The 27,074-nt window shown below is 37.7% G+C and overlaps 1 protein-coding gene across 1 annotated transcript in view; it reads left to right on the forward strand.

Moving 5' to 3' along the window:
- The window catches only part of IL1RAPL1 (interleukin 1 receptor accessory protein like 1), a 723,124-nt gene that overhangs the window by 294 nt on the left and 695,756 nt on the right, over positions 1-27,074 (forward strand). Inside the window, exons 2-3 of the mRNA XM_065900137.1 lie at positions 6,246-6,352; positions 8,216-8,413. Coding sequence (XP_065756209.1) covers positions 6,246-6,352; positions 8,216-8,413 — 305 coding nt within the window. The remainder of the gene's footprint in view (positions 1-6,245; positions 6,353-8,215; positions 8,414-27,074) is intronic.

Genomic DNA, 27,074 nt, shown 5'->3' on the forward strand with positions numbered 1-27,074 from the left:
TTGATTAATTCATCCCGTTTTGATAAAGTTCTGGTTAAGGCCAAATAAACTGATTTCATGACCTACTCACAGTTTGAAAATCACTGCCTTATGTACCTAGTAAATGCCTTGCAATTCTGATTAAACAAACCATTATTAAATGCCAAATATTTGCCGGATGGTGTGTTCCATGCTCAATATACGATGTGTTATAGCAGTGGGATTATAGGCTTTCGATCAATAGTTTAATAGTAGTGTAAGTTCCCATTTTGCTACATATTTAGCCATTGTTTAGTACTTCACTTTTTTTTATTGCCTTATTTTTGTGAAGCTAAAACATGATATTCTAGGTAAAGCGCCTTGTAAATGATCTTAAATGATCTGACTTCCGTGGATTTGTTTGCAGTGAAAAATTATACGTGAGTTAAAGAAGGAAATATTGAAAAGCTACTCTAAGAAATTGCATGAAAATTGAAATTATTGACTGAACTCTTGAACTTGGAAAACACAAATCAAGTGTACCCAGAATTTACTTATTTTTTCACACACACACATACACACACTTGTACTATGCACTAGCCAGTTAATGGAATGTAAAATAGACTTGAAGCACAAAACAAAGGAAACCAAAGCTCAGAGATTTAAAAATAAGTAAATTTGTGTTATTAATAGTACTTACTTTTCACTAATTTTCCACTTAAAATCTTTAAAGACAGTCAAATAGCATACTTGTTTTTCTTTGTACAGAAATGAATCTCATTTGTCTCCTCTACCATTTGAGCACCATGACAATTTGAAATAAATATAGTTTATTTTATAGTGTAGGGTCATGCTGGATGGTACATGAAACTACTGTCCAGTAAAAGTTCTTTGGTGTGGTACATTTTCATGTGAATATCAATCTGGCTATAACACATCTGGCTAAAATTTTTTATTTTGTAATGTTTGGCTTAACTAATACACTATCTTTGTTATGCTAGCTTGTTTCTGTAGCCTTTGGAAAAATATGGAAGCCTAATATATAAAAAATAGCTATTTTCTCATATCTCCTAGGTAAGGCATATCCAAAGCGTTATAAACTAAAACCCTTCTTTATATTAAATCTTGTTGAGAAATACTTAAAGCATCCTGTGTTTACACTATTTGGGGGTTACTGTGCAACTGGTGATGAGCAATTAAGTCCTGTTGCTCTATTCAATATGTCTGTGGTCTTAACTTTTAAAAACCCAGAAACATAAACCTAATATATTGACCCCTTCCTAAAGATAAAATGAAGATCATTATGAAAATAGTGGAGGCAAAAAGTTTTCATTATTAAAAGAAAGCAATAACCACTTAACCACTGCACTGGTGCTGCAGTGGTTAAGAATCCGCCTGCCAATGCAGGGGACACGGGTTCGAGCCCTGGTCCAGGAAGATCCCACATGCCGCAGAGCAACTAAGCCCTTGCGCCACAACTACTGAGCCTGCACTCTAAAGCCCGCGAGCCACAACTACTGAGCCCACGTGCCACAACTACTGAAGCCTGCGTGCCTAGAGCCCATGCTCGGTAACGAGAAGCCACCACCATGAGAAGCCCGTGCACCACAACAAAGAGTAGACCCCGCTCGCCGCAAGTAGAGAAAGCCTGTGTGCAGCAATGAAGACCCAAAGCAGCCAAAAAATAAACAAGTGAAAAATGCTGTACAACTGTATATTCACTTGGGTTATTCATCTTTATTCAGGAAGCAGTGCTGATGTCAAACAAGGCAAAGAATATTGAAGAATATTAAGGAAAAATATGATTCAGCATTAGTAGTCATGTCAATGGCGTCAAACTAAAATTTTAATATTCCTGCACTTTAGTCACTTAAAAATAAAATCATTTAATGACAAAAGTACATATTTTAGCAATCTGGGATTTCATATGGAAGAAATATTGATTTGATACTCCATCTGTATGTCACCTCACATACTTCTAATATTTCTGAGTAGACATGAAATCATTTTGAGCCTATTAAAATGGACACGGGTGACAAACAGTTGATTATATGAAATGCAGTCTTTGAGTCAACCTGTGACAATTTATAATTGCCTGTGTGTGACACATTTTTAATAGAAACTAAGTCCTATAGCCTATTACGGTCAAAACCTATATTAGAAATAATTTAATCCATACCCCTTGATTAACAGATTTAAAAAACTGGGAAATAGGGACTTCCCTGGTAGTCCGGTGATTAAGACGCTGTGCTCCCAATGCAGGGGGCATGGGTTCAATCCCTGGTCGGGGAACTATTAATAAGATCCCACATGCTGAGATCCCGCCTGCCATACAGTGCAGCCAAAATTAAATTTTTTTTTAAAAAGTGGGAAATAAATGGCTGAAGTGTTCCAACTAGCTGTTGAGAAAGCAAAGACTTAAATGTAGATAAAGCATGTATTCCACTATACAAAGAAACATCCTTTAAATCATTGTTATGTTTATTCATTCATATGAATATTCTACAAATATTTTCAAATACCTACATTGTGCCACGCCCTGTGCTAGGATAAAAATAGAAAAGACAGTAGTCTGCTTCTTAGATTGTGGTTTAGCAAGGGAAAGAGCTAATAATAGGAGAAAGAAGAAGACAGCATTACTTTAGTAGAATGTGGTAATAATGGTTGTGCTACAAGTCATCGAAGGGTACTGGGATTTTGCCTAGTACCTTTGGTGGACAGGGTGCAGGTCTCACTTGAATTGGCAACTTTTCTTGACTGTTGTCTCTTAAATGATCTTTACACTTTCAGTTTGACCTTCCTCCAGATCTGTCCTCCACATTGCTGCTTGGGTGGAATTTCTAAAATCTGATCAGAACACTTGCCTTCATAAGAACCTTTGATAGTTGAAGCAAAGTAATCTTTAGAAAATAAGAGGGAATGTGGCAGTGTAGGAGGCCTATGGGAAAAGTGAAAGTTGACAATAGTGACTGAGATGATAGGGAGATGGGACCTTCTGGACTGCTGGTCAATCAGGAATAAGATATAGTTAGGGTTAAGGATTCTTTCATTTCTCTTATCCTTTAGGGGCAAATCTGTTTTTGCTTGAAAACTTGAAGGTGTTTTAAAATAATAAATTGCTTACTACTATCTGCTACTAGGTTTCTAGAGATTAAATGATTAAATTGGGTGTAAAAAAAAAAAGGGTCTTCATATTATTAAAAACTCATTTTGACCAGTTCAGTATTAACAGCATAAAAGGAAAACTGAGGTAGTTCAATGGAAAATTGAAAAGAAAGGACTATTTTGATTCCTGGTAGTTTCTTTTTCTTCTTTAGTTATGTGTGAAGGGAGTTTGAAACAACATACTTTTAAAAGACACTATAGTTTATTTGATGATGGCTTTAATCTTTTATAAGTTGACAACTGAGTTAATTGAAAAGTATGTTTGAAACTCACCTCACAAACTGCTCACATGGTTGAAAAGTAAGCACTATTAGATCTTAAAGACAGTTATTTTTGTCATTTGATGTATCTTACTATTCACGTTATTCCACTGGAATTTGATACAGTAATTCTCTACAATTAAAAATCTGCTTGAAGTACAAGATATTTACATGTCCGACATATCCACATAGCTTAAAAATTGCGTAAAATGTTAGTAAATTTTTGGAGACTCTTTACCTTATCTTCAAATTGAATACAGGATAGAAATTGAATAATCAGATTATAATTTTGAATAATGCTGAATCATTTCCGATACAGAACTTTTCAAACGTGGCTTCATTACGGTAATGAGTGTGCTACTCTTGGTTGCACCAGGGAATCTGGGAACTGATTGTGGCTATGTGGAAATTGTAAATGTCAGATCTCAGTTTAATTGTGGTGGAAATATGTGGTAGCTCATTCTGAGTATTAAACAGCTGTGCAAATATTGGCAGAGCAGAAAATCTAACATAATAGAAGTAATACTTAGATGTTCTGAGATTCTTGCCTTTTAAAAAAAGCATGAATTAAAATCCTCTGTAGGAAAAATAAAGGTTAAAATGCAGTGTATATATCAGGGTTTCTCAGCCCTGCTGCACATTAGAATCACTTAGGGAGCTTTTATAATCAACACACATTGGGCCCCACTGGCAGATACTCTGCATCAGTTGGTCTGGGATGATGCTTCGGCATTAATACTGGTTTTAGAATAAGGTCTGCATCTAATTCTGCTGCATCTAATTCTACTCGGATTGAGAATCACTGGTTGACAGAGATGAACATGAAGTTTCATATATTTCAGTTATAAAAATTAAGGTAGCAAATTTATCCTGTCTCATCAGAATTTTTTTTCTACACCCATCATGCAGTGATGTGTTAATAGTTGACAAAAATTTAGTTGGCTACCTGCAGTTTCATGATTAAACTGGCCAAACAAATCTTCCAAAGATAAATGAAATGAAGCCCAAAACAGACAGAAGTGTATATCACTCTGTCTTTTGTGATTTCACATTTGCTTAACTAGGACTAGTAATGCTCAGTAGAACGAATCATCCTGACAGTGCATTTTTATACACCTTGTGAAGGTCTCATAATTAAGACATGGCTGAAATTATATCAGAGGAACATTTATCTTGAAAACCCTAAAATCCCTAAATCAAGGGATTATATATTACATATATTATAGCCATTATGCCAAAAGAGTAATAGATACAATACACACATACACATATGCCATGCTTCTTAAGCTATCTGAACTATATTAGCTATCTGAACTATATTAACAAAAACTGCACATGTGTATATATATATATATTCACCAAATATATGTATAAGCAAAACAACACTTGTCTTAAATAGTCTCCTACCATTTTCATATAGCTCTATTACTTACCATTTTCACTTGGTACAAGAAAACTAGACCTATTTCCAATAGAGAATTCACCTGCAAGGGTTCGTTTTTGCCACTGTTAAGGATGCATGAAAGAATGTGTCACCCAAACACACACCCACAAAAATAGTACTCATTTTGAGGTCACCAGACTTAGTTCAAATCGTATGTCTGCCTACATTTTGTAAGCCTTAACAATTTCATTGATAAAATTGTGATGCTGTTAAATGCCTCAATGAATTCTTGGGAGGATTCAAGATGGTAAGAACAATGAAGGTAGGAGTTATGACTGTTTTGTTCCCTGATCCCAAGCCTCTAGAACAATGCTTGGTGCCTAACAGGCACTTAGTATTTGTTCCATGAATGAAGGAAATATGAGTACACACAGTTGCCTGCCTGGCATCTAGCGGATACAGGGTTGTGCACCGTTAGTGTTGTGGTCTTCCATAATGGTGTGAAGGATTGGTTCACACGTGTCTTCTTGAAAACATTAACTTTTTTTTTTAACTGAAAATAAGCAATGTAAATAAAACCCAGACTATTTCAGAATATACTCAAAAAGAACACTCAGGTAAAGACAGAACAAGATGATCAGGTAATTGAAATAGAAATTGTTTTTACTATAATGTTGTTGAACTAGCTGGTGCTTATCTAACATTTGCATGTTGTTTTTTATTTGTACCTGTGCCCCAGTAAGTACCAGTAAGGAGTGATCAATGTTACAGTCTAGAGCAGCACTTCTCAACCATTATTGGACACTGGGAATACTTGGGGATCTTGTTAAAATGGGTTGTCTGGTTAGGGGACAAGGCCAAGAATCTTATTTTTTAAATGCACCTGACCAGTTTAATAGTCAAGGAAGACTTTATTCAAGACTATTCCAATAGGGGAGAGAAGTTGAACTCAACTCCACTGAAACAAAAGGTGAGAGAATTCTTATCGGCTGGGGTAAACTAATGGAAACGTACTGGAGGACACTGAGGGAGGGAAGCTGGAGACAGGAGCCCTATCTGTTTGATAATTACATTTCCAAGGGATGGCTCCCAGGTCCTTGAGAAAGTCATTTCTGGGTTGTAGAAGTTTTACATCTCAAAGAGACAGAGAATCGATTTACAGTTGCAAGTTCTCTAAAGTAAATACCCTAAGAAAAGAGAGGTTAGTATCCTACAGTCAGGAAGAAACCTGTCTCAAGTTTAGTCAAGTTGAGGGGACCACTAAGGCAGTCTTGTTCAGTCTGCCTTTCTAATAAGCTCCCAGGTCGTGTCAATGCTGCTGGTCTGCAAACCGCACTGAGTAGCACATGAGTGCACTCTTGCATTGATACGTAGGAGATATTCAATTCTGGTGAACCATGTTAACATATTTTTTTTTTAGCTTCAAGAGTATGTATAGAAGTGTGAATTTGAAATGGTCAATACCATTGTCCTTCTAGGTGGCCTATTAAAAATGCCTGAGAGTCTGTCCTCACAAGATGAAAGTTGGAATAAGGCAGGTTCCAGGTTCCAGAACACATTTGACATTGACCTCATTTCAGTAAGAGTAAGAGTGTTAACAGTGAAGTTCCAGTGGTATATTTTAATTACTTTCTCTAAGCCCCTAGAAAATAGGTCACATCATCAATTTTTAACAGATGAAAAAAAAAACTGTAGTCATTTTTGGTCAGTGAAAGTGCAAAAAGTACAATTCAATTCTGCAAATAGTTATTACCTGATAAAGTCAACCTCTTAAGTAATCAGCTAAACTAGAGTAGATACGCCAAAACTGTAGAAAATCATTAAAGACAGAATAATAAAATACCGTGGGGACTTTTTAAAACATTGAATTCTCCCAAGGACATTATTATAAACAAATTTTCCTAATTGCGTAAAAATGGAGGGTTTTTTGAAAAATGTGAGTCAAAAGACTTTTACGCCATTTGAGTAACCTGTGTGGACACTGGCTTTAATTCTACTAAATTTGATGTGGTAATTTAAAGTGTTCCTATTAGAATTATCAACATTCTAAAATGCAGTTCATTAACATGTTTTATGTAGAAAATAGTGAAGTCCGAAATGCACTCAAAAAACAAGATTTCAATTGCTAATACTAAAAGTGTATAGTGATAACCCAATCCAAAGGTCAGAAAAAAAAACAATTAAAATTGAAGAAAATAAATCAGTGAATTAATAGGATTAAGAACGCTTTGCCTTCTTTTCATAAAAAGCTAAAAAGCCAAAAATGTGATTTTTAAAAGACTAGCTTTACATGAATGGAGTTTTTAATTCATTGAAAGCCTAATCCAAGTATTAGGATTCAAACAAAAAGTCCCTAACATATTAATTTGCACTCATGAGAGGTTCAGTCAGACTAAGACATTTAATTTGACAGCCTCCTTTTTAACAAATAGAGGTACCTCTTTAGTTTGCCTCGGTTAATGAAATGGATGAATTTCAATGATTTGGGATGCAAGGTAATAATCGATCAAGTGAATTCTATTTTCCATTGATTTGCATTGTAAAATTGTAGATTTTCTTTTCCATACAGCAAACATCACTCTCTGGAATAAACTAAGTTGAAAATTGAAAAAGAATTATGATGCAGAACATCTCTAAGACTGTCATACATTTGCAGCAGTTTGCATCACTGCCCCCTAATCTCTTAGTTTTTTACCTCTGCTTGCTTCCTGGACAGAACCATTTCCTATAATAATAGCTAACACCCACAAAGTGATTTCTGTCTGCCCCATAGTGTTCTAGAACCTTTACATCTATTCATCTTCAGAATTACCCTGTTAAATGGGTGCCATTGGGATCATCAACATCCACATTAGAAAACTGAGGGCAAACTATGGCCAAGGACACATAAGTAGGATCAGAATTTGGGCTTAAACCAGGTAGTCTGACTCCAGAACCTTCATTTTAAAAAATGTATATGTCTTGTGTTTTTATAGGTAACACAAATACTGAAAATATTTGTAAAACAAATTTATAGTTAATGAGTGTCTAATTAGTTACTAATTAAAGCAAGCACCCTTATTACTATCCTCAAGGTCAGGAGGTAGACTCTTGCCAACTACTCTTGAAGCCTTCCGTGTGCCTCCTTCTAGCCAGTGCCCCCACACACAAATGTTCAAGTGTAAACACAATAATGACTTTTCCAGAATTGCATCCTTGCTTTTCTTCTTAGTTTTATCACCCAAATATACATCCCTGAGCACTGTAGTTGTCTTGTCTAATTTTTAAAATATTTTAAGTCTCTTTCAATCTATAGGTTTCCTTCTTGTATTAGAGTTCTCCAGAGAAAGAGAACCAATAGGCTGTATATAGAGAGAGACCGATATAGATATATAATAGGAGATTTACTATAGCAATAGGCTCACGAGGTAATGGAGGCCAAGAAGTCTGACAATCTGCTGTTCTCAAGCTGGAGAACCACGAAAGCCGGTGGTATATTCACTTGGAGTCTGAAGGCCTGAGAGCCAGGAGCTCCAGTGTCCAAGGGCAGGAAAAGATGGATCACCCAGTTCAAGAAGAGACTGGGAATTGGCCCTTCTTCTGCCTTTTTGTGAAATTTGGGTCCTCAGTGGATTGGATGATGCCCTTCTCACCCCCATTAGTGAAGGTAGATATTCTTTAGTCAGTCTATTGATTGAAATGTTAATCTCTTCCAGAAACACCCTCCCAAACATACCCAGAAATAATGTTTTACTAGCTATCTGGGCATTCCTTAGTCTAGTCAAGTTGACACACAAAAGTAATCATCATACCTCTCTATCATTTTTAAGGGGTTGATTTGTTGAAGATGCTGTATTGTTTGTTCTATAAAGTTTTCCATGGTCTGGCTTTTGCTGCCTGTGCTTTTGTGATATAGTTTAATTTGTTCCACTGTCCTCTGTATTTCCTGTCTACACTCAATTTCAAGCTCTTCTTACCTGCCTGGCTCCCGTGGCACTCTGGTTCACTCTAGAGGTTGGTGACAGCTAACAGGGTTCAGCTGCGATCACTCGCTCTCCAGTAGGAGCTATGAGCCCACATGTATTTGGCTCTGGGCATTGATTCCTAAATGGCCATCCAAGGTCAAGTTCCAGGGATGACAGATATATGAGTTCAGGGTAGAATGAGAAAAATAAGAAGCACTTTTTTCTTCAAGTTAAATTTATTCTTTAAAAAAAAAGTATCCTTTATTGTGAAATTTCAATTGCCCTGTTTTATTGTTATCCTTTTCCCTTTGTTGTTGTTTTTTTATATTTTTATTTTGATGAAATAAAAACACAGTGTCAGTCGTCGTTCTTTTTTATTATGCTGTTTACAGAATTCGAAAATTTTGGAAATACTACTTTAGCCTAACTGTCCTGCCGAAAATTATGGTTTTAATTTTCATAAAAGAAATGATTGCTCTGAACCAATGCTGTTTGATAAAAAGTTGAAAAAAAATTCTCTCTAAAGTCAGTCTTGAAAAAAGGTACCTGTGATTTGTCTAAGCTTTTGAATAAAACTCAAATTCAATCTCAAATGTAGTTCACCACTTAAACTGCTGTACCCTTTATGGAAAAGAATAAAGCACCATTCCGTTTTTTATACAGGAAACTTAAAAGTTTATCTCATGGAGGGAAAGGTGGCTAGGTAATTCTCCTATGGACATTTCTGGATCTGTTCCTCAGTCAAATTGCTTCCATTCACACTGCCTGCTGTCTTGAAAGTCCATGCCTTGCCTGCAATGCCAGCATCAATTCTTAGCACAGGAATAGCTTTGCTTGTTGAGGAAGATGTTCTGAATTACAGAAATTATTTTAAAAATTAGCCACTTCTGCCTGTGCTCTCAGCAAACACATTAGAGTGATCTGGGATATTTTATATTTGTGGAAGAAAGGCAATCCAAACTCCCTTTCTTTCCTGACTTAGCTTATTACATCTTCAGTACTTGCAAACTGTGTGGTACACAATCAGTCACAGCATACTGCTATTTATTGAGTGTCCGTGGCCACTGGCTGACATGGCATTGAATATAATGTGGCATTGTTGCTCCAGGTCTTTTTGCCCTCGTGCTAAATGACTCAGCCCATCAGAAGAAATTTATAATGGCCGTACAATTCACCTATTTAGTCCTTATGAGATTGATTTGTTATGAAGTTACTTGCTGTAATGTCTTTGAGAGGGTAGGCCTTCATTTCAAAGCGAGACAGCCTCATCCAGGGATTTCAAAGCATGTCTGTATACAGTAAGTCTGTTTTAAGGAAATGGGATGAAGCCAACTGTTAAAAATGAGAAAATATGTGTGAAAGGGCTTAGAACTGTGTTCTATAGAGGTACTAAATTAGGAGCTTCAGAGCATATGGAAGGTTAATATTATTTGAAAGCTTCCTTTGAATCCTGTGGAAAAATTAACACTCTTGATTAGATAATATGACTTCAGCATTCCCAGGCCGTCTGCTCCCTATAATATCAAACCTTCTTTCAAGCCCATTCCCTTTACTGTGGTCCCTTTAGGTACTCTATCATTATGTTCCTTTTAAAATATATGTATATGTATATGTATATCTATGTCTAGTTATCTTTTAGACAAGCAGGGATTTTTGTCAGCCTCCTTCACCTCTACACCTTCCTACAATCCTTTCCACCACTGGAAACTTGAAAAACTACATCCCATTCTCTTCTGGATCTCCAGGCCTGCCAAAATTTCTTTCCTAGTCTGTCAAACGACCACGAGCTAATCTGATGAATAGATTCTTACTAAACTGTTAATGAGAAGTGACTGACCAGTAGGCAAGGCCATTCTTCAACCACTCAGGCTCTAATTGTAATTTAGCAGTCATCCTCCATAGGCAATGCTGGTGACTGGAATTTAAAGTTTAGAATTTTCTGGGATGACAGCCTGGTGGCTGATGGGCCCCGAGGAGGCTGATGACTGATACACGAGACCTTTGGTAGCAGAAGGAATTTGAAAGCCTCTAACTCACGGCAGTCTGAAATAGACATAGGCAAAGCCTTGTAAAGTCCCAGTGACATTTTTAAGAGATCTGCTGTAAATAATCTAGTATTACCAGTTCACTCTGTCCTGTGTTTATCAGAAAAAAATGGAATCTGCTGCTGCAAGGTATTAGAAATACTGGCATCTTAAGCAAAAGACTTGAATTTTGCTGCCTGGCTTCTTCCCTTTGGCTTCTACTTTGCAGATGGAATGGTTGAGAAGGAGGATGGAGCAGTTGAAGGGGTAGCTGCTCTGTGCAGTTGCTTTTGTTTATTTTCTAACTGACCTGGCACAGTGTAGGCGGAGGCGATGCATGTTTCCTGACATTGGGCCAGTGATGTATGGCCTGACCTTCAAAATGAGGAACAAGATCTCTGTGGGTGAGAGTATAGCCGTGCAAATGCTTTTATCCCCTGTTGCTCGGCAGTTTGCAACCAGTTCCGACAAAAAGTACCCACCCCGCTGAGTTTGCTGAAGCTTGTATATTGGTTTTAGTTTGAACATTTTGGCAAATTAAGGACTGAGTGAAACCATAAAATTGATTTTATTTACAACAAAGCCTTGTGGTGTCTGTCAGTTGCTTTCATCTCTCTTTTCCTTCAGTGTTTGAGGTGGTTTCTGTAGGTGGTTTATCTAACTTTATAATGAATCTGCATCTGTTTCAGTTAAAGGATAATATTTCCCCTGGGTGTCCTTTTAATCGATATTGCGCATGGTCTGCCTCCTTTCTAGTCTTTGTTTCATGTAGATCCAGTGGATGCCTTTCTTCCATCTCTCTCATTCAATATCTAGAGCCACTGACAACTTCTTTGTGATGAACAGATTACATGTCTGTTATCTGCTCTGAACTGTTAAGTCTTCTGTTTAAATTTCATCCTCTAACATTGCAAAGAAAGGATGATATAGCAACACGGTTTTTATAGTGTGATAGCCAATATATGTGATACCTTTAAAATATTTGAATACATTTTCTTCCTGAAAGTACTATTATCATACTTGGAGCACCTTTTAGGGACACAAAAGAGTACCCTCACTTCCGAATAAACAGGAATTATGGGAAGAGGAATGGCCTGCATGTCAGAGAATTTGGAGTCTAGTCCCAACTTTGCCAATAACTTGTATATTTTACAGCAATATGCTTATTTGTGACCACAGTTCTTTATATATAAAATGAGGAGCTTTTCCTGGCTCAGTGGTTCTCAACCCTGGTTGTACATTAAAATCTCTGGGGGAGCTTTTTGAAATATACCAATAACCAGCCCCCATCATAGATCAATTAAAAAAGGAAACTCTGGAGGTGAGACTTGGGCACTGGCAGATTTTTAAAGCTCCCCAAGTTATTATAATGTGCAGCCAGGGTTACGAACCAATGTATTACGTGATTTCTAAATTCCTTTACAGTTCTAAGATTGTATGATTCTAATCTCTTCACACATCTCTTGGTTATTGTTTTTTATATCTTGAGAGTTAAAAGTATTAATTGAATTAGACAAGCATATTAAATCAGTACATATAGTCCACACAGGAATAAGCAAAACCAAACGTGTCTTAAAAAGTATATTTTTTACACTGTCATTCTGGAACTTTGTACATAAATTTGCTAACAGTACAGAATACTGGTTCTTTCTCACCCCAGGTGATTCTGATCCAGTAGATATGATACAGATACCCAAACTTCACATTGTCAGTAAGCACCCCGAGTGTCTCCCCCACGTGAATCTATTGATCTCATGTTTAGAAATACTGTCTTACACACTATAGTCATCTTCTAACTCTGCTAAATAATGAAGGTGTACAAGACATGCCCCCTCTGGTTTACTGTCAGCTGGTTCAAGTTTCTATTTGGTGCAATAGTGCTGGTATGGATGGCGCTGGAAGCAGTTGTTAAGATTGGGCATAGTATATTCTGAGTGAATTTTGAGTTTTCCTTTGAACAAGATTAAAAGTTAGAATTGTAAGGGAGCCATCTAGTGGTTAAGCGTATAGACCTGTGGCATCTTGTCCTAAGATCTTTGCCTTATGGGTTTTATCAGAATACAGATTTAAATATGTAGGCCATTAAGTATAAATTGTAATGTATTTTTAATTTTATATTTTTACTTTTTTGTTTCAAAAAATAATTTCTCATCATTCTATAAATAACATTCTATATTTTATGTAGTTCTACTCCTTTTATGAAACATGGATATAGAGATGAATAAGAAGTGATTTTTTCATGAAATAAAACACATTCTATTTGTAAGGACATAAAAATATGCAAGTAACTAAAGCGTAGTTTTATAATTCCCACTAAATGTTCCTTGGATTTGAATGTAAGAGGGATTTTAGGACTTAAAAATAGTTTATGCAATTAGAGAATGCAGACATAGTGTGAAGGATTCACAGTCTAAGATACATTACCATTTTTTTATACTCTGAAGTTTTTAACAGTCCGTAACACACGCATTGGGCTGATTAGGGCCTTGCCAAAAAAATAGACATCATGCTACTTACCAAATCATTTACAGCCACCAGGTATTCATTCATCAAACAAATATCCTCCTGGTTTTGTGCATGTTACTTTTATAATGCAGTCATGATGAGTTCGACATTTGAGTGACAGTGTTTGTCTTTTACACATAAAGAGAAAAACAAGTTTATAGAAGAACAAGATGCCCAAGGCATTCATTTTTCTAAGCCCACATTTTAATTTCAGGGTATTTTCACAGGAAGCATTTTTAAAAGTTTACCATTTTAAATTAAATTGAAAATATTCTATCACAGCTTACATTGTATCAAGTTCTTATGCTGGGTCATATCTCCCTCTCTGGTAGTCAAACTCCTGGGAGCTCATGCATTTATAGCTGACTCTGCTCTTCAGGTAATGTCCAGGTTTCCTCCCCCTGTGCTGCTTTTCTCCCCTCCCCTCTTCAGGATGCAGGCTTCCAAATGCCTCCTGGACATCACTTCCTGATATTCCAGCACCTCAACATCCCCACATCAAATTAGTAAACTTGGGACTACAGCTCTTTAATTGTGCATTTCAATTAAAAGTTTCTAAAGTCCACAAGAAGAAAAGATTCCAGTCCTCTTTAGTCTTTCTTTCTTTCTCATGCTCTTCCCACTTTTCTCCTGTTATATTCGAAAATATATCTGGCATCATTCATTTGGGATACACTGCAAAATGGGGATTATGAAGTCTGATCCTGTGGAAGGCATGTAGCCTCTGAGAGGACCCCCCAGGTTCCCACTCCCTCCTGGTGTACCTGCCCTGTATAATCCCCTCCTCTGTAGCATCAGAGAGACTGTGAATATGATGGATGCCACTCCCCCGACTCAGTTACATTCTACAGGCAAAAGTGAAGGGGATTTTGCATATGTAGTTAAGGTGGCGAGTCAGTTAATTTTGAGCTAATCAAAATGGAGATTATGCTGAGTGGGCCTGACTTAATCAGTAGAATAGCCTTAAAATGGGTATTGAGCCCTTCCCCAAGAGAAAGATTCTCTGCTGGAAAGAAGTACTTCTTGATGAACTAAGCAGCCAGGCCGGTGGTAAGGAACTTAAGTGGCCTCTAGGAGCTGAGAGTGCTCCCGAGAAGAGTAGAGACCTACAACCACAGGGAACCAAATGTGTTCCTTTAACCCATTTGTCTACTCCTATGTCCTTAAAACCTTCTAAATATTACTATAGCTTTATTGTTGCCCATCACCACATAAGTTTGGGTGAGGACCCAAGCTCCATAAAAGAATGCAGTCCAGCCAGTACCTTGATGTGGCTTGTTGTACCCAGAGCAAGGGGCCCAGTTAAACCATGCCTGGACTTCTGAACCACAGAAACTGTGAGATAATAAACTGTATGTTGTTTTAGGCCAGGAAATGTTTGGTTCTTCACTCTGCAGCAATAGGTGACTAATATATTATCTTGTGCTTCGGATCTTTGCAGTAACCTTCAAACTAATCTCTCTTATCTACCTCCATGAAATCCTACATACTACAGCCAGAGTCATCTTCCTTAAAAATGTAAGCTCAGTGAGGTAGGGGGTTTGTCTTGTTCAAAGCTGTATCTCTAGAAGAAAACTAGAATATTGTATGTATCTTAGAAGAATACTTTATCTTAGAATAATGCTAAGACATTGTATGCAGGTTACAAATATTGAGTGATGGAGTGAATGAATAAATATCATCTATCCACCTTTACACACACCGAAACCATCGCTGGTCCCCCATTATGTACAGAGAGACATCCTTCTGATATAAGAAGGCTGCATAATAAAGTGCTTAAGTATACGGATTCTAGAGTTAAAGACCTTGCGTTCAGATTAATACTCTAATACTCTCCAGCTCTAATACTTCCTAGCTTTGTGACTTTTTGGAAATTGCATGACCACACTAAACCTCAGTTATCTCATTTGTAAAACATGATAAATAATTATTACCACTCATGATGGTTTTGAAGATTAAATAAGACAGTGCATTTAACATATTTTCACAGTGCCTGGCCTATGCAATAGATCAATAAATGTTGGTTATAACAGCTAAGTCCCGCTACTATCTGTATTTCTCCTGTCGTCCAGCCATATGGAGTAGGCACCCCTGTGTCTCCTGCATTTGCAGCATGATGGAGAGTAAGATGCATCGATACTGGTTCAGTTTCAGGCTCTGAACTGGCTGTATGACCTTGAGCAAGAGTCTTCACAGCCCTTAGTTTGTGTCTCTGTGGAATGGAGCTAATTGCAACATATAGCTTAAGAATTTGTCTTAACTCTGTCTCTACACAAAGCAGTCACATTGAACAACAGCTAAAACTGGCCAGTGAGACCGTCTACTATAAGGACGATACGATGGATGTTTTTTCTCAACATGTTGAAGAACCACAGAAAACATTTTCTCATTTTATTGGAAGTAGTTGTGTTCCTTTGAGTCCACGTGTTGTTGTTCTTTTCATCTGACCAGGCTTTCATCTTTCAGTTGGCTGCTAACTGAAAAAAAATCTGTACTCACTTTAGTGGAAACCTTGCTCTGTATCCTTCTATTTCCCTTTTTCTTCCCCTTACCAATCTCTAATTTATGTTTTCTTGCTATATTTAGGTAATTTACCTTAAATTCATTCTCGAAAAAGTAAAAATAAATATATAAATATCTTCCAGGGTTGTTATATATGTAACAAGCACTATTCAAGTGCCATTTTTAGAAGTGTAGGCATAAGTGTTTTACTGGTGAGAATTAATAGATAATATCAGAAAACCTGATATAGGGAAACAGATAAGAAAGCAACTTCAGAAATCCTGTCAAATGAGTCCCATTTCTTGCCATTGAATAGATCATGGATGCAATTCATAAAAATGTAAATACAGTAATTATTATATCACTCCTTTGGTTAAAAGATCTTGAGCTGTAGCATAAGGAAGTACATGTGCTAGGCAGCCTATGATTTAATGAACTGATGTTGATATTGAAACTGGTACTCTCTCCCCTCACAGAGGTATGGCTGAATCTATGGGTTAGCCAGCCACTTTTCCACCAGATTCTGTCTGAAAGTCAATTTGTGAATCATCCCGGTTGCCTCGTTGAACATAATGTTGAGCAGCAAGATTTCTGTGCTCTATTGATGTGTTTAAGCAGCACTAAACAACCAGACACATCAATGGAAATGCTGGTCAGATCATCTATCGTTCTCCAGCAAAAACAGTTGACTGAGAACTTCCTGGTTTTTCAGTTGTTTGCATCACTATATTCTAATAAACATGCTTCTCTATGGAGATAGACTAATGCTTCATCATGGAAAAATAATTGGAAGGTTTGACTGAAATAAAACTACATTTGTGGATGCAGTCTCTCTTTCAAGATATTTAAATACTACTTCAGTTTGCAGGCTTAAAAGGAAATAACTTTCCTGTGACTTTATTGAGCAGAGATGCGGTAGTCACGCTGTACGTTGGATTGGGGAGATTGACCATGCTCTTGAGATCGTTAACAAGAGGATTGAGCTCTATTCTGGTTAGCTTAGAATGGCTGTAATTTGTGCTAGCCATCACTGACTTGCACCAAAAAGATAAACTATAGGTACAAGCAGCAAATCTCAAGGCCTCTTATGATTCTTATCCTATTCCTTCTGTTTCTTAAATTTTTTTTCCCATTTTGAGGTCACAACGGTAACACCTCATATATCCAACATTAGAAATAAGGACATCTGTATTGCATTGATATTGTTAAATTGGTATTCAGTAAAATAAAACCATCCCTTGCAGTAATGGGTGAGAACTTGCCTTTCACCCAGAGCCAAGTTCATTAGAAATTCATGCTCACAGCCCAGAGAAAAACAGAGATTTTATGAGATTTCAACAAGTAATATATCTGCATGATGGGTTGTTCCAAGGAACTGAGCAAATGAAAATGTCAGTTTGCAGAAACTGTCAAAACCAGCATAACCTAACTTAGAATTGCTGCTTATCTAATAAACTACCAGTAGCCCTACCAGATAGAGTCCTGTCAGTCTTGCAGAAAAAGTACTCATTTCTCTTGCACCTAAGTTAGGTTTATAGACACCCTACGCTCTGCTAATGGGAGAAGAGCATGAACTAATTAGATACGGCACCCAATCATTAAACAGCAGCAAGCATAGTTATAGTGCTCTTAGCTATGAAATGCCAGAATCCTTGATCTGGGTATGCTTGGGTATGTCAAAGTGGGAGCCAGATTTGTATGCAGTTATAAAAGTGTGCCGTGCTCCATGTTTTGCATATGGCACATCCTGAAAAAAATACAAATTGATAAGTCATTTTATTAATGTAATGTTTACTGTGTGAGTTTGAGTTGCAAACATTTTCAGTATTTAACTTGTAGAAGCACTGACAGGTAATTATTTGGATATCTTCATGTTTGCATCTAAGGGACTCGAATGCTACTACTTTGCATAATCACCACGCCTTTACCAACATCATCTCTGACTTCATGATTTGTGGCTGTTAGTTATCGTGAAACAAATGTTAGACTGGCAGTGGGTAACACTGCTGCAGTAGCGTATACACATTCAGTGGATTCTAAACCAGTAGTAGAGAAACTCTGAAGAGGGTGGAGCAGGAGATGACAAGAGTGCGGAGGTAGCAGGGGTGTGTGTTGAGGTATTAGTAAAGAAGAAAATATTCATGCATTTTGTGATTGCATAAAATAATTTGATTGCAGGTTTCAAAGACAGACTGAAAAAGAATGTAATCAATTCTCTGCATGTTGGCACAATAGAAATTTATGGGGAGACTGGAGGAAATGATAGGAGAACAGCTGAATGAACTCAATAGCTATGATGTGGAGCCTTCCTTATTGTTGAGAATGGAAAAGAATGCAGAAGCACAGTGCAACAGATTTGGCAGCAAGCTGTGTTTTCTCAGTACAGTAGATCCCTATTGCTCATGAGTATTAGAGAAAGATCTACACACCTGCTTCTGTTATTCTCAAGCTGAATGATGATTACACAGTTTATAAATAGCCTTTCCTTCCTGTCTGCTAATGTTTCCTTATATGTCGGAGAAGGTAGATTATCTGGCTGTCTAAATATCACCTGGAATTGTTATACCAAGCAGCATGTGTTCAAGAAAATGGAGCAGGACTATCCTGGTGGTGCAGTGGTTAAGAATCTGCCTGCCAATGCAGGGGACACGGGTTCAGTCCCTAGTCTGGGAAGATACCACATGCTGCGGAGCATCTAAGCCCGTGAGCCATAACTACTGAGGCTGCACTCTTGAGCCAGTGGGCCACAACTACTGAGCCCGCATGCCACAACTACTGAAGCCCGAGCACCTAGAGCCTGTGCTCCGCAACAAGAGAAGCCACTGCAATGAGAAGCCCGCGCACTGCAACAAAGAGTAGCCGCCGCTCACCACAACTAGAGAAAGCCCGTGCGCAGGAACAAAGATCCAATGCAGCCATACATAGATACATACATACATACATAAATAAAATTTTAAAAATACTTGTAAAAACCAAAAGAAACTGGAGCAGATGATTTTGGTTCAAAGTTTTAGATAATACGATATTTTCAACATTTTTAATCATATTCTTCACAGTTTCTATCTGTTCTTCCCTCACCATCTATTAAAAACGATCACTGTGGCCTTAGAGGCCTATTACCTGGAGTCATTTTGACACAGTGTTGTCATTGCTTGCCATTGTTTGCCGTCCTCCTTACAATTTCACAAACTACACAATTTGTGTAATTTCTGTTCATATACCATTTCTTAGGGCCATCTTTGCTTTACTGTTTACTCAATCACTTGTGAATTTTGGAGTTATCTTCTTGTCCTACATGACAACAGCCTCTCCTTATCTCCTAATTGTCTCCATTTCTTTCTAGCCGTTAGAGATCACCAAGACTCAGATTGGTCATCCATTGGGTTTGAGAGGGTAGAAGCATCATTTTATCGATATCTTCAGTGACTCACATTTGCTCACCAAGAACCTACAGTCACGTACAGTCATCAACTGTAGAGGATGGATGTGGGTATGTGGAATTTGAAGCCCAGAGTGTCACTGAGGTCAGAGGCAGATGCGGCTGTCTTCAGTAGTAGAGTTTTATTAGAACATGGCCTAGAACTTCATTTTTGAAACAAAATGTGTGTAATCCCCTTTTTCCTTATCAATGACCTCTTAATATCTACTGAATTAGTACTGCAAGTTATGATTTAAAGAGGATTTTTAAAAATCTGAATTTAAACACTTTTTCATATTTCTCTATATTTTACAAAGTGATAAAATTTTGAATTTTATCATTCAAAAAGATAACAGCCTTTAAAATTAAAATTTATATACCACATATGCCTAGTAATCTAGGAAAATGGAAGTATTGATAGGAAAACTCTTTTCTTGGTCTGTGTTAAAATTGTATAGTCTTACTCATTTATAGTAATCTATTTAGAATTTATCTTTTATAGTCTAATTTCTGTTGCAGAAGGTGGGATAGTTATTTTCCTTCTCATTAGTCCTGCTTTCTTATGTGGTAGAGAGTTATTATAACTAAATTACATTACTTTTTAAAAATCAGTTTTTTTACATAAAGACCTTGAATATCACACCACATTCAAATTCCAGTTTTAAATGGTAATTTTTTAAAAAGTGAGTAGTGTGCATTAGATCTCCTTTGCAACTGAAACAAATTTTCAAAAGCTTAACGGCTTACAACAACACAATTTTATTGCCTTCCACTTCTGGAGTTAGAATTTTGACACAGGTCTTACTGGTCAAGTTGTCAGCAGAGCTATAGGAAAGAATCCATTTGCTTGCCTTTTCCAACTTCTAGAGGTGGTACACATTCCATGGCCCATACTTTTCTTTCACCATCTTAAAGGCCAGCAATGTCTCATTTTTCTGACCATTCCTCAGTGGGCATATCTCCCTCTCTGATTCTGTTCTTCTTCCTCCCTCCTCCACTTTAAGGGCCCTTATGATTACATTGGACTACCTGGATAATACAGGGTACTCTTCCTATTTTAAGGTCAGCTGATTAGCAATATTAATTCCATCTGATACCTTAATGCCCCTTTGCCATGTTATCCTACCAATTCACAGGTTCCTGGGATTAGGATGTTGAACCGCTTGGGGGGCGAGGGAGGGGCTTTATTCTGCCTACCACATAGTGGTACGTATGTAAATATACCTGTATATGTTATGTAAACATATATGTATGTTATGTAAATATATACTTTTCCAAAGTCTGCTTGTTAAACATCAGTAGAATAGATTAAATATTTTTTAGTTTGTTATTTTGGCACTTGATTTGTACCTATAGGATGAAACAAAATAAACCCAATGATACAGTGTGTGCTTTGACTCAAGAGACTGAAGTCAGAAAATTGCCAACATTTCCAGACTTTTCCCTATAAGCCGTTAACAATTGTTGATGCCTCTGTGATACTGTATTCAACAAATGAAGAAAACATTTTCTTTGTTACTCTGTCAAGTGGAACCATTTTCAGACCCAATTCTAAATTCCTAAATTGAGGGATTAAGAGCAAGCTCCCAGTCACTGTCATCCAGAATTCATTTGGCATTGCTGCTTAGAGTGAGTACCCATGAAACTTTGTGTGCGGTGCAGGAATGTTTTGTGTTTGGGGTTTGGGAGTTGTGATAATTTGGATGATTCCTATGGAAATAGGAACTAGTAGAGTCATAAGGTACATGGCCATATTCTTAAGGTAAGCATACTGTCCGGTGACATCAATTGAGGTAAGAAATTGATTTAGGGAACTCCCTTTTGGGCTGAGCTAAGTAGTTCTTAACACAAAGGCACCATGATACCGTGGTAAAAATGGTGGATTAGGATACAGGAGACTTAGTTTCTGGTCCTGGCTCTGTCTCTAATTATCCATATCCTTTTGAACAAGTTAAAAGATATCTTTTGGCGTCATTTCTCTCATTTTAAAAATGAGTTGAGGTGGAATTATCGCTGAAGTCCTCTATCATTCAAACCTTCTGTGATGTTGTGTTATAATCCCGGTTTTACATGGTCACCATATGCTTCATATTATCTGTGGTGGCTCATGGAATAAAGGGGGTTGGGCTCAAAAAAAGTAATACAGCACTTAGATGTGATATCACAAAGATATTGCAACTACGAGTATTGGAAACAAAGAACTCACTGAAATGCTGAGAGCTAAAAAGGGCTCTTTTTGCACGTCTCTGGTACTTCACTGTTTCCTGAGTTCAGTTCCAATGGCATTGGTAAATATGAAGGGGTCTTAAAAAGAAATAGCATAAGGATTTTTTACTATAGCTTTGCCTTATTGTGTATGGAATAGACTTGATGCTAGAAGGTTGATAGCAAAGTGAAATTCTCTGTAGAAGATTTTTATCCCAACTGACTTTTTTTAAAGAATTGAAGTTGCCCTCCTAGGGGAAGACAAATGACCCTACAAGATGCAGTGAAAATAGAGAATGTTATCGTAGTAGAGATAGGAGTGGGCCACAAACACAATCTATTCAATGCCCACATTTAACTGATCAGACATGCAGAGAGGCTCCATGATTCACTCAAGGTCATGAAGCGAGTTAGTTACAGAGTCAGGATTGAGACTGGATCTACTCTTTCCCACATTAGCTATGTTCAACCTTTCATACTTAAATTGCATATGATAATATATACTATTAAATGGGGTTTGGGGGGTTAAATGTTGATAATACTCAACATCAGTCACTAATTTGAATGAGTTAATACTTCAGAGGTGCTTTGTAACTGCCAAGCACTGTTCTAGATGCTTGACTCTTCTGGTTTTATTAACTCATTTCATCATCCCAACAACCCTATGAGACAGTTCTCGTTCTACTCGTGTTTTACAGGAAGGGGAGCTATGCCCCAGTTCACACTTTGAATACATGGTAAAGATGGGATTTGAACCCAGTCAGTCTGGCTCAAAATGCTGTGTTCTCAATTATTCTTTAATACCTCAGAACTTTTAAGGGCTTCCCTGGTGGCGCACTGGTTAAGAATCCACCTGCCAATGCAGGGGACATGTGTTCAAGCCCTGGTCCGGGAAGATCCCACATGCCTCGGAACAACTAAGCCCGTGCGCCACAACTACTGAGCCTGTGCTCTAGAGCCCACGTGCCACAACTACTGAAGCCCGCGTGCCTAGAGCCCGTGCTCCGCAACAAGAGAAGCCACCACAATGAGAAGCCCGTGCACAGCAAGGAAGAGTAGCCCCCGCTCGCAGCAACTAGAGAAAGCCTGCATGCAGCAATGAAGACCCAACGCAGCCAAAAATGAATTAATTAATTAATTTTAAAAATATATATCTTTAAGAAAAATTAAACTACTTGGTTGGACATGGATTCTTTTATGACTGCAATCAAATAAGGCAAAACAATTTATTACTTGGACCTTTTTCTTAAATTAATTAATTTATTTTTTGTCTGTGTTGGGTCTTTGTTTCTGTGCAAGGACTTTCTCTAGTTGCGGTGAGCAGGGGCCACTCTTCATCGTGGTGCGCGGGCCTCTCACTGTCACGGCCTCTTGTTGCGGAGCACAGGCTCCAGATGCGCAGGCTCAGTAGTTGTGGCTCACAGGCCCAGTCACTCCGCGGCATGTGGGATCTTCCCAGACCAGGGCTCGAACCCGTGTCCCCTGCATTGGCAGGCAGATTCTCAACCACTGCACCACCAGGGAAGCCCCTATTACTTGGATCTTTATGTATATGATTTTTCTGTCTAATTGAGGCTGTCATTCATTCACATGTAATGATTAAGTATCTGCCGTATGTACAGGACTTTACCAAGTGTTCTAGGGGCTACAAGGATAATGTAGTTCAAAATGATAGCATGCATGGTAAAATAGTATCACTCAAAGTCTAATAAATAGCATTACAACAGTTCTCACATATTACATATTAAATATAGGCCACGCTTTGTCCCTGGTGCCTTGTATATATTTTCTAGTGTAATTTTCCCATCAGCCCCTTAAAACAAGTCATTTTCTCAGTTTTTATCAATGACGAAACTGAGACCTGAATAGGTAAGCAACTTAGCCATGATCTCAAAGCAGCAGAATTAGCATCCAAATCTAGATCTGTGTGAGTGATGATCCCATTTTATTTCTACTACTCTGTTCCGAATCTAAGGAAGGAGTGTGCAGTACTGCTGTCCAGGCCCAGCTGGGAAGATGTTACTTGTGAATGCTTGGCTAGACTCCTTCGGGTCATTTTTGCCCGGATATTAGAGGCTCCTGGGGGTTTTCAGCATCTCCTCACACATGGTAGTGAGGAGAAATCATAGCGTTCATCTCCAGGTTTTCTATTTAGGCTCTGCTCACCAATTAAATTTAAGATCAGAGTGTTGCGAAGTATTTAGGAGTCTGAGTGATGGAATGAATAGAAACAGAGATATGCAACTAACTTTCTAAATGGGGACCTTAACTTAAAAAATAATGATGACTTTTGCCCCTTTCCTGCTGCTCTATTACTTTTTTCACATTACTTCCGTGTTGTTTGTCTTGTCTACCTCTAAAGATCTACTCTTCCTATGATCTGGAGCCTCCTCTGATGCAGGCTCTCACATAGGAAATGCAATGAGTCTCTCTCCTTTCTCCAAATAATGATGTGGTTTCAGCCTTTTATGCCTATTGAGTGACACTCTTGAAAAGAGGATTGCATCTCTACCATTTAGAGAGTCTTGAATTATGAAACAGTTTTTCTCTCCCTTTCTCCTCTTTTTTCTTCACACATGCACGTCAACATTGTGTAATTCCATGTGTATCCCTGTTATTTATTTGTTTTTCGGTATTATGGTGAATCACAGCTTAGGGGTGTAACTGCATATATATTATATTCAGATGGAGACTTGTTAAGACAAATACAGTCTCCCTGACACTGATGCTTATAGTCAACACTGGAATAGGAAGTTTAGAGCTGCATTAAAATTTTTGCAATTGGCTGCCATAGAAACCAATGCAAGAGTGACTTTGTACTGAAATATGACATCTCAGGGATGTGTCTGGTGAATCTTTGATGCACAAAGTGAAATAAATTAGAAAGCCTTTTATTTATTTTTTTTTTTTGCGGTATGCGGGCCTCTCACTGTTGTGGCCTCTCCCGTTGCGGAGCACAGGCTCCGGACGCGCAGGCTTAGCGGCCATGGCTCACGGGCCCAACCTCTCCGCGGCATGTGGGATCTTCTCAGACTGGGGCACGAACCCGTGTCCCCTGCATCGGCAGGTGGACTCTCAACCACTGCACCACCAGGGAAGCCCAGAAAGCTATTTTATATAGACCATTTTAGATCCTCAAAACCTGAGTCTCAAAGCACTTGAACAAAGTAACTATTTAGAAAAAGAAAAGACATTGGTCATTGGCATTCTTAAATTCATTAAAAAGACTTTCTTTAGTTGTTAATAGCATTTGATGGGAGAATTACTCTATCCAGAGCATGCAGCTCACCTGAGAAGTGATTTAAGGATTTCATTTTGTGCCTTTAAAAAATTAAGCTTCTCATCTTCCATCCCTAAATCAAAAGTGGCATAAAATTTCAGAGGTCAAGGTTTAATAGTCAGCAAATAAACATTTGTAAAACTGTTAAATGATGATTTTTTTGCATTTAATATGCAATTGCATTCACATTTGCTGTATCGAGGAATATGTTCTTCCATTCACTACATATATGCAAGCAATAAATGTGGTGAGTTACCTGCATATTCCAATTACTGAGGTTCCTCTAACCATTCTAACTTCTGTCTTTAATACATGAACCAAACTTGGCATTCTTCAGATATTATAAAAGAACACCTTCACATATATTTTAGCCCCCATAGAATTCTTCAAAGGTGTACTTCCTGTCTTAATATACAAAATATCTCAAATATAAATTTCCTTTACTCTCTTGGCGATTCTTTATGATACCTGTGTGTCTTAGTTATTGTGATCTGCTGTTGCTTTAGTGTAGGTACAAGTACAGAATAAGAATTGTTAAAACCTCTTCCCTTTTTTACGAATGTGACTCCGCAAGATGCCTTTAGCAATCAAAGCCTGAAGGACAACTGAGCCAAATGCAAGTGGTTAATTAAGCCCCACCTTAGACCCCGCACTTAGCAACACCAAAACTCTATTCCCATATACAGCAGAAATGTCTTATGCCTCCAGGTGCCACATTGATGAGGTACAAGTGACTCTTTCCCCACCCTACTCCCGACAGCTGACCTACCTCTCATCACCACCATGCTGCCTAGCCTCTGAGAGGATTCTCATAACAGCCAGTGGGCTGCTCTGAATGATTACCATGGAACTCTTTCCTTTTCCCTAAGTTCTCACCATCCCCTTTTTCTTTCTTGTGCCTTTTGTTGCTACTCCAAATTTTCTGTAAAAAGCTGACTTATGTATAGATTACCAAGCCCTCAGAATGTATATCCTTTCAAGTGGAAAATCAAATAATCACAGCATGGTGGGCACTCTTTTTATAGTTTTCTATGTTATTGGTCTATTGCTTGGATCCACAGAGAATGCTTCATTCTTCCCAAGGAGGAAAGATTTGCACCTCCTCCTTCTCTAACCACAATTGTTCTGAAGTCTAGAGCTGTTCTCCAAGTTTGAGAGTTCTGAAAGTTTGGCCTTAGGCAGGGAAGAGAGTAATGTGTATGCATTATGTGTGTACATATGCACTTACAGTCTTGGCCAGTAGTAGGCATATGCTTAAATTAATTTGATATGCTGTTTATTTTTCACATAAGGTGAAGCACAAAAATGAACCACTGCCTCAAAGATGTTAAAAAAAATGTTTAGATCAAACGTGAAAGAGCAAATCAACAACCAATGATGTAATCATACCTAAATTAGGTTCATATATTTTGTTTTACCTGGAGCACACAAATTAGCTTTGCAAGTTTGTCAGCTATGCCTAGATATTTACTATAATCTATAATTTTCTAAAATCATATATGACTTTTAAATTCATCAAAACTCTATACCACAAAATATATTAGATACTGGGGAAAGGGGCTTATAAAACAAAACACACATATTCATTAATTTACTTATTTTAGTCTGATTAGATGCTGAAAAAAGAAAAAAAATCAGTAGGATCCCATGAATTTCAAAGACTATTACACAAATGAAACTGCACTCATCTGGCCCCAGGGACACGTCACACAGTTATTAAAGACACTACAGTACCATATTCTAATAATACACAGAAATAAAGAACGAAGAGAGAAATACAAAACTGCACCAACAGTGGTGAAACGTAAACACATTAAAAAAAATCAGAAGCTTTGGGAAAACATAAAGTGAATGTCCTTTGTATAGTCAAGATGTACAATTTAGAATGTCCTCTTTGGAGTCTAATTTAGACATCATGGTAAGGAGGGGTTATTTGGTGGCAGTAATGACATGAAGAGATTAAAAACAGGACATGTAAGGCCATGTGTGTTTTGGTGTGGCATTTTGAGCAGTTAGTGGAACGGCTAGGATTCGTGACACTATCTCTAGTTGGGGAAGGAACTTTCGTATTGTAGGTAATTTTGTGGAGAGGTAGAGGAATAAGGGTGGGGTCTGAAGAGGTGACATAGTTCTGGATGCTTCAAATTTGCTATAAATTAACAAAAGCAAAAAGCAAACAAAGTTGCACGCAACTCATATCTCACAATATAAGTCATATAAAAGGCTCCTACAAATCAATAAGACCAACAACTCAACACAAAAATGGACATATTATATGAATAAGCAGCTCATCTGAAAGGAAGTCAACTGATTTTGAAATACGTGAAAATATTCGACCTCCTTCATAATAAAAGAAATCTAAAGAAACAACAGTTTCACCCATCAGGTTAACAGTTAAAAAATGGCAAGAGTGTAGAGAATCAGATGCT

Source organism: Phocoena phocoena, chromosome X (genome assembly GCF_963924675.1).
Source record: "Phocoena phocoena chromosome X, mPhoPho1.1, whole genome shotgun sequence".
Classification (NCBI taxonomy): Eukaryota; Metazoa; Chordata; class Mammalia; order Artiodactyla; family Phocoenidae; genus Phocoena; species Phocoena phocoena.